Source organism: Acartia tonsa, chromosome 12, assembly GCF_053477335.1.
Source record: "Acartia tonsa isolate MP-2025a chromosome 12, ASM5347733v1, whole genome shotgun sequence".
In the NCBI taxonomy this organism is placed as follows: domain Eukaryota; kingdom Metazoa; phylum Arthropoda; class Copepoda; order Calanoida; family Acartiidae; genus Acartia; species Acartia tonsa.
In genome coordinates, this window is record NC_137271.1 from 9,163,742 (window position 1) to 9,176,074 (window position 12,333).

Here is a 12,333-nt window from a genome sequence, read left to right on the forward strand (position 1 = left end):
GATGTACTACTAGAGGATTTTTTAGTATTTTGGTAAGATAAAATGCTTTGTTTTAGTCAAAAAAATATTTTTGCTCTTTACCTGGATGACCCTGCCAGGTTTGCTGGCATCCTGTGCCCGCCAGGATGGAGATATTCAAAAACTTCCAACTCTCAGTTATGTGTCATACCCATACTTAAAAAGTCAAGCAGTTTGGGCTCTTTATCTTTCACACACAGAAAATGAGATAGAAAAAACCAGATGGGGGGGCGTTCAACGCCCCCCCCCCCCCCCCCGACCGTTAAGGGTTAACTAAAACTAGCCTAAGTATGGCAGGTGCTATTTTGGAGGAGGTTACAACCACCCTCCAAGAAAATTCTTATTGCTGCGCTACTTATGGAAATAATAGTAGTTTCTAGAAAATTTGTTGGTTGTTTTTGGGAAATATAATTCTGTATTTTATGAAAATGATTTTATTTAAACAATAACAACACAAAAACAAATTGATTAAATTTAGCAACATGTAAAATGAGATATTTTGTTTTAGTTTTTTTTTATCATAGAAAAACAAATTATAGACAGTTATGTAAGATTTGTAATGGAGGGATGGAACATTGGAGTATAAATCATAGTGGTACCCAAATTTAAACACTTCTTGCCATTTGTTTTTTTTATCAAATCTTAAATGATTGGCTAAAACTAGCAATGCTCAAATGCTTGACTTTAATTAAAAGAAGTAGTTTTAAAAAGCGAAGCTTTTCTATAATTAGGGCCAACCCGTTTGTCCTTACGTTTGGAACGGCTTTTTTTCGTTAAATTAGGCAGGCATGTTAGAATTGTCCTGTCGATTTCAAACTTTGCATGGTAATTCCTGTGGTAGTTGGGTACGATTTAGAAAGCGTAGCAACTCTATAATCGATATCAGAATGTCCGTGCGTCCATTCTAAACATGTTGATTTTTTACTTTTTTTTAACAACCAATTTTTATGTCATAAAATTATCCGATTTATCTGATTTTTGGAATACTGATTCCTGGTACAACAAAGTACAATTTTAGAATAGTTGCTCTACTTTTTGGTCCATATATCTTTCCTAACTCATTTGACATTGTTAGCAAACTTTTTTACTATCCAGAGAAGAATGGGAAAAAAGAGAAATAAATAACTTTTTCTTGCCTAACTTTTAATTTTTTAACAAGATATGTATCATATGTTTAGGTTAAGTGTATAAATAACTTTTTTCATCTATTTTTAGAATCAATATTATTGAGATTTTTATTAGAGACCATGGAAAGAACAAAGTAGCGGGTTTCGTCGTATTTTCACAGTAGCTTCTGATTATTTTAGTTTAGGTAAATCTCAATGATCAACCTGCAGGGTTAGGAAATGGCCCCGCGGGTTTGGAGCCCCATGCAGGGGCTATAAATAAGAGAAAAGCAACTGTGAAAATACGATGAATCCCGCTACTTCGTTTTCTTCCCATGATCAAGATGCTATTCTATACTTTAAAGTGTCACTTCGTCTGTCAGTACGTTACAGGAGAATTATCATCTTGTTTAAATAAATAGTTTCCTCTTACCCTAAACAGCTTAGATTTGTTTGTCTGTATGTTCATTTTCCGGATTTCTATAGCTCTAAGATTTGTTAGATATGTTTTTTTTATGATTAACTTTTCCTACATACAATAAAGATTGTTTACGATAATAAAACATGTTATTCATTTAAAAATGAATATTCTTAAGTGAAATTTCAGCCGCGGCCGCAACTAGCCGCGCATGGGTTGGAAGCAGCCAATTATCTTTGGAGATTATAAGCGAAACTTCAGCCTCATCCTAGTCCCAATTCAAGGCTTCATTTTTTCTTTTTAGTTTTCGTCCATCTAAAAAAAAGATTTTTTGGCATGGCTTCAATGTGTTAGTTTTAAAAAACATCTCTTTAGTGTGTATGATACATGCATATTGTAGTAGTATGAGTCGGGTTTTAGAGTTTTTTGGTTTCATTTGTATAACATAAACGCAACAGGCTTGCCTTGATAGAAATTTTACTGTGACACCATGATTTAAAGCAATCCTAGGATCAATTGAATGTCTTTTGGGATATAGAACTAAATTTATTAGCGCTTCTCTGGGGAGGGGGCCGGGTAAAGTTAACCAAAGGACACATTTGCTCATATATCCTTATATGATATTAAGAGGATGTCTGTCTGTTTGTATTTATATAGCAACGAAGCTACTCAATAATTCACTGTCCATTTGTCCGTAACGCCAATATTTTAATTTGATTTTTCGGCTGCTATTGTAGTTAGAATGATAATTTTTTTAAAAACAGGATGATTTTTTTCTTAAAGTATATAGTCAAGCACAACCTCCCCGTAATATATGAATTAAATTAAGAGACGAGGTTTTTTCTTTTATAATTTTAGGTTATCCTGGTTGGGGTCTATTCAGGATAGGCAAAATTTGAATTTCAAGAAGTTTGCGATAAGGAAAATAAACTAAAAAACTCTATTTAAATTTTAAACAATTTCATCAGGAGACAAACACCAGAAATACAGGAATATGTCAATGGAAGACAAACTATTTACGGTTCCAGGACAAACGCAGGAGTTCCAAACGACAGAGTGGACAAACGCAGGAGTGTTAAAATATTAATTTTATTAAGTATTTCTTTACAGATTAGGTTAGGTTAAGATATGAATGAACAAATAAGCCCCCCGCAGGGGTTAGACATTTAAAAACCTATAAGATGGTCTAAAATAGATTAGGTTAGGTTAAGTGTCCACTCCGACGTTTGGGACTCCTGCGTTTGTCGTAGAACCCTATTTACTCCTATCTTAAAGTTGATAAATTATTACATAGTGGGCTTATTATCAAGTATTTTCATAAAAATTTCCCTCTCTGATTTACATTTGAATGAAACTTGTTCTGTGCAAGGCTTTTCTATAACTTTGGTATTAATTACTTCGGACCTAACATTTTCTTCATGTTATTACAGATTTAATAGTCCTATTGGTCATTATAGTATTGCAACTACTGAAAAATATATCAAATGTCCTAATATTCTTTCTAATTTGTATTAAAGAAAGATACTGTATATTATCTAATTTATAACAAACTATGTCCGTCAGTCTATTCTTTACATTGTTTTTCAAGGACTAGGTCTTATTTAATAAAGATATTTTGCAAGATTATGTCTTCTTTAAATACGGTCCTTTGTAGTTGGGATCTACAAATCAATTTCATATGTTTTTTTGTTGCTTTGTTGTTATGTATGTTGTCATCCTTGCGTCTACTAACTCATATTGAATTTGTAAATGTTATCAAAGAGAATTTTAACAGTCTGTGTATGTATATTCAGGGATCTAAAGGTTAAGACAATCGCCGATAAATTCATATACATCCCCAGTAATATTACACAATTAAAATTACCCCATCTGTAGATTACATCTAGTAGATGAAACGTTTGAACATTTAACTTTATGAACCAACCAATCAAAATTCCATAAAAGTCCCCAAAACTTATGGGACTAGTGTAATAAACAGCCCATTGTCCTATCCATCCCTGATAATACTGTACATCTAAATAGAATGAATGACAGGTCTTTAGTTACAGTACGTTAATAAGGTTGTTAAGTTCGATATTTTTTTTATTTTGAATCTTTTAAAATTTACTTTATGTACATGATGTACCTACCAATCTTTCTATGAAATTCTATCTATCAATCCATCAATCTATCTTTTATGTTTCAAAAGATCTGCTTATCAATCTATCTTTCCAATAACAAGGATGACAACATCCATAAAAGTGAAGCTCTGAAACGGTAGGACAAACGGACATTAACACTTGTATAATGTCAGAACTGAATAATCAGAATGCGAATGTATAAGAGTCAAAGCAAAATTGTAAGTAAATTTGTTGAAAAATTGCTTGATACAGGATAATGATTATGGACATACTACTTACAGTTTTAGGACTTATAATATTGTACTTTGTTGTCCCAGAATCAGACCAATCGGATAATTAGATCACATACAAATTTGTTGTTAAAAATGTAAAAAAATCCACATGTTTAAAATGGACGTACAGACATTCTGGTAATGATTATAGAGTTACTACGCTTTCTAACTCGTACCTAACTATTACAGAAATCACCATGCAAAATTTGAAATCGATAGGACAATTCTAACATGCCTAAATTAACGAAAAAAGCTATTAAAAAAGTAAAAAAATCAACATGTTTAAAATGGACGTACGGACATTTTGGTAATGATTATAGAGTTGCTACGCTTTCTAAATCGTACCTAACTACTAAAGGAATCACCATGCAAAATTTGAAATCGATAGGACAATTTTAACATGTCTAAATTAACGAAAAAAGCTATCCGTGACTGATGGACGGACGTACGGACTGACCGACCCTAATTATAGAAAAGCCTTGCTTTTAAAAATCTATTAGCTTTTTATTACAGCAATATTTCAATTTGATTATCTTTCTATCTTTTAATGTTCAAATCTCCTAATTATGCATTAATCTTTTTATCTATCAACTAATCTATTAATTCATCTATCAATCTATTAAATGATGTAGCTCCTAATCAATTGTAAATCTATCTTACTATCTAACAAGCTTCCATATTATCAATTTATCCTTCAATCTGTTTATCTAGTTATCTAACTTTTATATAAGTGTTCAGCTATTTGTAGTGACTTTAAAAATAACGTTATACATTACAAATGACTAATGATAGGCCAATACACAGACTAAATAACCAGTGGTAGGCCAGTATACATTTTTATTGACCAAAGGTAGGCTAGTATGACGTAATTTTTTATAGGCACTATAAAGAGCTTCATATGCATGTACCTAGCAGAATAATCAATACATATCTATCTATCTATCTATCTATCTATCTATCTATCTATCTATCTATCTATCTATCTATCTATCTATCTATCTATCTATCTATCTATCTATCTATCTATCTATCTATCTATCTATCTATCTATCTATCTATCTATCTATCTATCTATCTATCTATCTATCTATCTATCTATCTATCTATCTATCTATCTATCTATCTATCTATCTATCTATCTATCTATCTATCTATCTATCTATCTATCTATCTATCTATCTATCTATCTATCTATCTATCTATCTATCTATCTATCTATCTATCTATCTATCTATCTATCTATCTATCTATCTATCTATCTATCTATCTATCTATCTATCTATCTATCTATCTATCTATCTATCTATCTATCTATCTATCTATACCTGAGCAGAATAACAAATACAGAAATAATAGCGACGACCCTGGCATACTGTGAGGACTCGGGATACTCAAACAACAGCCAAACCTGAAAAATTGAGCAGCATTACTGATCAACCTTCTGCAAATATATAGGGACAATGGCCTGTCTATTACACTGATCCCCAAAGTTTTATAATAATGTTGTCTTATTCTTTTGCTTAACAACTTTGGGGACTATATTGAATTTTTATTGGTTGGATCATTAAGTTGAGTGTTCAAACATTTCAACCACTAATTATAACCTACAGCAGGGGTAATTTTGTGTTTCATTATTGGAGATGTACATCAATTTATCGGTCATTCTCTTATCCCTTTAGATCCATGTCAAATATCTATTTTCGGGTACATTGTAGCTCTTTCAGTATTCAACGGTTGTTGTTTTGATTCAATTATCAAGTCACCCTTCTTTTTTTTGCAGATCTGGAATGTTGTCTCACTGGCGGCTAAGGGGTATCAAAGATATATGCTGATGGCTGCGGCTCTGACGTTCTTAAAAATAGCGTCTAAGATGCCAAACAATTGTAAAGACTCTTATTAGAAGCGAAGCTTTTCTATAATTAGGATCGTTCATGATTTCTATGACTGTTAGGTATGATTTAGGAAACATAGCAATTCTAACCAGAATTTCAATACGTCCATTTAAAACATGTTGATATTTAAACTGTTTAACAACAATTTTTATGTGATATAACTATTATATTCAACTGTTTTTTTTTAATACTGATTACTATTACAACAAGGTACAATGTTATATGCTATGTTAGACTAAGTCCTTTTAATTAAAGTATGTTACAATTTTGTTCCGACTTAAACATTTAAATTCTGCATATTCATTTCTGACACTCTACCATTGTTAATGTTCGTTTGTCCTACCAATTCAGAGCTTAACTTTTATTGATGATGTCATCCTTGTTATTAATTATAAATGACAGAAATTAACATTTCTGTACAGTTAGTGCAGTTTTATAAAAGTTTTCTACATTTTATTCATTTATTTCAAACTTTGGTTTAAAAGTGAATATGTAATTTCTGAAGAATGTTTAAAAGATTATTTTTGGGAGCTTATGCATCGATTGCTATAGATATTTAAGCATGTAGCTTCTAACAAAAATCCACGTTTTGCAACTATATTCAGAAGAAGATGGGGAAATGGGCTGTTTTTTATTACACTAGTCCCCGAAGTTTTATAATAACGTTTTCTTTTTATTTGTTAACTTAACAACTTTGGGGACTTTTTGATTGGTTTGTTCATTAAGTTGAGCGTTCAAAATTTTCAACCACTAATTTTTTTCTACAGAAGGGGTAATTTTATGTGACTTCATTGTGGATGTACATATATTTATTGTTCATTGTCTTATCCCTTTAAACCCCCTGAACTATACTGCATATGTTTTATGGTTTGGAATGGTAAATTTAAGAATATTTCTTGCTATTTGTTTTTGCCAAATGTATTTTATGGTTCCTGTAATCAAATATTAAAAAGACAGGGGCCAAATTTTATTTTTATGAAGTTGTTGAACTAAATAAATGTTGAAAATGATTTAAATATTTTAAAATTAAAAAAAAATGTTTTAAAGACAATGGTCGATGAATTAATAGGCATCCCCAATGATAATACACAAACTTACTCCTTCTGTAGATTAAAATTAGTTGTTGAAACTTTTTAACGCTCAACTTAATGAACAAACCAATAAAAATTTACTAAAGTCCCCAAAGTTGTTTAGACAAAGAATAAGAAAACGTTATCATTAAACTTCGGGGACTAGTGTAATAAAAAAACCTTCTCCTCTCTCTTGCTGTTTATGTGTACATTATTTTGTTGAAAGAAAGCTTTTATATTGTTTTTATATTCTACATCAATGTTTAATGGATAATAAAAATAAATCTTATAAAATTGAGTAAAAAATGTATCAATGAATTTCTACTTTCGACCTTAATTCATTTATCAAAGTAAAATAATAGAGGGGGCATGAACTATATGTAACTCGTCCAACAGGTCAGGGACCCTGTCCCAATTTTGTATTGGGTCTTTCAAATTAGCTAATAGCATCGAAAATATAAACACACAAATATAAAGTCCCTACAAAAGAACAAAAATCAATTTGCTGGCAAATGAAAGGGTATCTGATACTTGGGGCAGGTGGTTTTCTGAATGATACATCTATGCTTATACATCTACAATTTTTTGGTTTGTTTTTTATGGATCAATATCAGGTACCTAAAAGTTCATCTGTAGATAATAATCTGTGTCTTCTATAAATTGAAACAATAAGTCAAATTTGCTATTAGCTTGATGCAAATAGCTAAATTTGGGCAATAAATTTACATTAAACATTATATATGTGTACTTTATATAAGCTCCTTAGTTTAAGTAAGACTTGATATAATATGCTAGATACTTTAAATTTTCATATATAAAAATATTTTAATTTTTCATAATATGTATATTTTTGTATGATAAGCTCCAATTAGGAAGTTAAATTTTTACTAAAAAGATATAAAGAGTTGGTTTAATTTCCAATATTTCTTTCGGAGTCAACTAGAGTTAACATCGATCTGAACCATGAATCATACATGTATATCTTAGCAGTTTTCTGCTCAAGCTAACCAGTGCATTATATGCTACCAGAGATCTAAAGGGATAAGACAATAGCTAATAAATTAATGTACATCACTAATGATGATACACAAAAATACCTCTTGTGTAAGTTACAATTAGTTGATAAAACGTTTGGACATTCAACTTAATGAATCAACTAATCAAAATTTAATAAAGGTCTCCAAAGTTGTTAGGCCAACGAAAAAGAAAACGTTATTATAAAACTTTGGGGACTAGTGTAATAAACCCCTCCCCTCCCTTCCTGTCATAATATAATATAAGTGTAAAAGAAATTATGTTATGAAAAAATACTTTCATACATATTACAGTCTTGATACCTAGTAGAAAGTAATTATAGCCAGAGAGAGAGGGATTAAATTATGTGGAAAAAATATTCATGAGTTCATTACTTTTTTGAAATTATCTATAGCACAACATTGTGTTTTAAATATCTTAAACAAAATAAAGTGTTTTCAATTTTCAATGATAATTTTGTAATCATCTGTATCTTAATAACTAATTATATTTATATTTTAACAATTTTTTACCCTACAATTCTTTACATTATTTAAGTTAATATTTCAGGAATCTAAAAGGATAAGACAATGGCCGATAAATTGATGTACATCCCAATTATGATGTACAAAATTACCCATTCTATAGATTAAAATTACGGGTTGAAACGTTTGAACTTTCAACTTAATGAATCAACCAATCAAAAGTCCCCAAAGTTATTGAACCAATGAATATAAAAACCGTTATTTTAAAACTTTGAGGACTAGTGTAATAAACAGCCCCCTCTCTCTCTGTTAATAATTTCTGTTCCATATTAGAGAGTGTGTTGGTTGCCCATCTGGAAAATATTCCCTGAACTTGCACATCTGTGCCAGGACAGGTACAATTATTTTGCAAATCAACACAGGCACTTTTTCAATGATTTTCTTTCTGCAAAAATTCCAACATAACTAGAATTTTATTCATGGACCTAAAGGAATAAGGCCAATAATTCATGTACATCCCCAATGATGATCCACAAAATTACCCCTTGTATATATTACAATTAATGGCTGAATAGTTTGGACTCTCATCATAAATAACTAACCAATCAAAATGTATACAAGTCCCCAAATTTGTTTAGCCAACATTTTTATGGAAATCACCAAAAACAATATAAAAAAAATTATTGTAAGGGCTTTATAGTTATACACCCTTTTCAATAATTCGTTATTAAGATATTTGTTCCCCAATCTGTAGATCTCAGTATTAAGGTATGAAAATATATGCTTACCCATTTATTACCAGAGAGAAATAACTTTTTGATGGATACAGACAAAGTTAGAGCAAGAAAATTGATTAGTCCTGTTTTGGAAAAGAAAATAATGCAAAAATGTAATCCTTGTTATATTTTTTACAAATTACACAAAATTTTCACATTTTTCCCATTCTTTTAAATTAATTAAGTTCATTTCAGGGAAATCCTCACATTTTCCTTACATTTAAATTAATACATTGCATTGGTTTAATTGATTAGAATTCTTAAAAATCATTATTTATAGTTAAAGTATGAAATTTTAGTATGGTATAAACTAAAATTTATATTCTTATGATTATTAAAATCTTTAATTTTATAGGAGGGAGGTTCCTATTGGTTCCTATTGGTTCCTAATTGATGAGATATTACAATATATTCCACCAAATGTCACCAGCATTTAGCATCAAATATCATTGAACCTTACCGTATTAAACTTGAATTTGGAAAAGAAAAGAAAGATGAATATGTGAAAGGAAGAGTCTTTTCTGATAAATGAGGAAAACTCTTTAAGATCTTTTAACCCTTACAGATCGGGGGGGGGGGGGCTCAAAGAGCCCCCCCCTCTAGTTTTTTCAATCTCATTTTTTTTGTAGGTAAGATGGAGAGCTGTAACTTCATGAATTTTTAAGTTTAGTAATTATACGTCGGCAAGAGTTGATTTTATTAGGATATCTGGTCTGTGTCGGTCGTGGTGTCCGGTCAAAGTCGGTTGGGTAGCAAAAAAAATTAGAAAAAATTCTAAATAAATCATAATTTCTACATTATGACTTTTGTGTATAAGGTAGAAACCTAAATTTTTTTTGGTGAATACTTAGATATCAATGACCATCTGAGAAAAGTGGTGTTATGACCGTTTGACCGCTCCCTGACCGACTTTATGACCGATTTTTGTCCGGCTTTTACTACAGACATATATCATGAATATCGTGGCTTCTATTACAGCTAGAGACCTATAATTTGTTTTGGTAAATCCTTGAGTAATAATAAACAGATAAAAATAATAATTTGCGCCGCCAACCGCCGTTTTACCGCCGTAACCGCCGAAAATGGCGGTTTCCGTTATTTGCCGTTTTTCGGCGATGATCAGAAAAAGTAATTTTTTTGTTATGAAAAATAAAAGTTCGTCCTAAAATTTGGTCATCCTAGCTGCAAAATTGGCCGCTCTACAGCTGTTTTAAAATTTAGCGGCTGGCCGCTAAAAAGCGGCTAAGGAGCGGTCTGACTGCTATGACTAGAAAAAGTAATTTTCTCTAAAAATACACATGAACCACCAGAAAAAAATTTTATGTCTTTATCTGTACCAGGAGCCGAGATAGAGGGGGGGGGCTCTTTGAGAACCCCCCCCGGCCCCCCCCCCCCCCCCCCGATCTATTAAGGTGGGAATTGGGGCCCGATCTGTAAGGTTTAAATATTTTTGGTGACCATTTGGATCATGAATATATATTTTCTTCCTTGTTTTTATATAATATAGTTTAAATCATCATTTTATGTGGAGCGCTAGAAATGTTAGCACTAACAATATTGGAAGTTCTAATTAAAAGTTTTTAAAAATGTTTTTCAGTTTAAATATTTTTTTCTCTATATTATTTTCAACATTTTTACCCTAGGGTTTATCATTATCATGGTTTTTGATAGTTGTGGGAACAATACCTCATTTATATCATGACATTTGTTTGACTAAAAACATGGAGTGAAATACAAGTGTATTGTTATCAATTATCAAAGAAAACTTGTTAAAAATGCTATGCATCTATTTATATGGGAAAAGAGCATAATGTTCAATTTCTCTCCTTCTATTCATGTCAAATTGTATGAGACCCCATTCTGTCCATGAAGTATGAATGGCTATTAGATGGGTTATATATTTATATGTGCTGCATTATTTTCCATCAATTTCATTAGCTTAAGACATTATAAGTGTGTAATGAAGTTATTAAACATCTTATAAATTTAGTTGATGATGACTTGAATTTCTCTTTAGTTTGTTATAATCAAGATTTGGCCAATAAGTAAATCAGTAAGAAAAAATTAATTTATTTCATAAGTTGAAATCAGCTGTTTAAGGGTTTTTCCTTGAAGGGAAATTATTACATAAAAAATTGCAAATGAAATATTCCCTGATTGAGAACTCAGGGAGGTAGGGGATATTGGGCTGTTTATCACATTAGTCCCAAATGTTTTATAATAATATTTTCTTGTTTGTTGGTTTAAAAACTTCAAGGACTTCAAGTGTCTGAACGTTTCAACCACTAATTGTAATCTATTTAAGGGGTATTTATAATATCATAATTGGGGATGTAATCAATTTGTTGGCCCTTAAGATCCGTCCTCTGAACAAAAATACTAATGAACTGAACTAATGAGTTTCAGAACTCAGTTTTTTAACTCCCGTTGCATTATCTGATTTCAAAATTATTCTTTTAGTTACTATTTCTTGTTGGTTAACCCTTATATGTACTATGTTGTTTATCATGCAGTATGTAAATTTTAATTATTTGAACACCCTGTAATTTGCAAATTAATATCATTTATATATTTTTCTTTTTCATATTAGTTAATCAGTTAGGGAGTTGAATCAATTTTTATAGAAGCAGAAATATAATCTATGATTATGGTTTGGACCCTCTAAAACTGTAATCTACCTTTCCACTTTCCCCTCTCTTGGTGAAGATATCTTCAACGCCGATACGATTTTTGAAATGTAAGATTCTACTTTCCCTTCTCTTGGTGAAGATATCTTCAACGCCGATACGATTTTTGAAATGTAAGATTCCACTTTCCCCTCTCTTAGTGAAGATATCTTCACCAAGAGAAGGGAAAGTGGAGGGTAGATTACAGTTTTAGAGGGTCCAAACCATAATCATAGATTATATTTCTGCTTCTATAAAAATGGATTCAACTCCCTAACTGTTAATAGTATTTAAGTATGTGTGTGTTTGGGATGATAAATATTTTTGTTTGTAGTGTATATTATGTTCTTTATATACAGAGTTCTCTCAGGGAGGGAGGGAGGAGGCATTAGGCTGTTTATTATACTAGTACCCAAAGCTATATAAAAGTATTTCCTTATAGTTGGCACAACAACTTTGAGGACTGTCATTGAATTTTGATTGGTCCACTAGTTGA

General features: G+C 31.0%; 1 protein-coding gene across 6 annotated transcripts in view; it reads right to left on the reverse strand.

The window, feature by feature from the left end:
* The window catches only part of Sh (Potassium voltage-gated channel protein Shaker), a 543,641-nt gene that overhangs the window by 30,055 nt on the left and 501,253 nt on the right, over positions 1-12,333 (reverse strand). For all 6 annotated transcript variants that reach the window (XM_080179535.1, XM_080179532.1, XM_080179536.1 and 3 more), the window contains one exon: positions 5,260-5,342. In XM_080179535.1, coding sequence (XP_080035661.1) covers positions 5,260-5,342 — 83 coding nt within the window. The remainder of the gene's footprint in view (positions 1-5,259; positions 5,343-12,333) is intronic.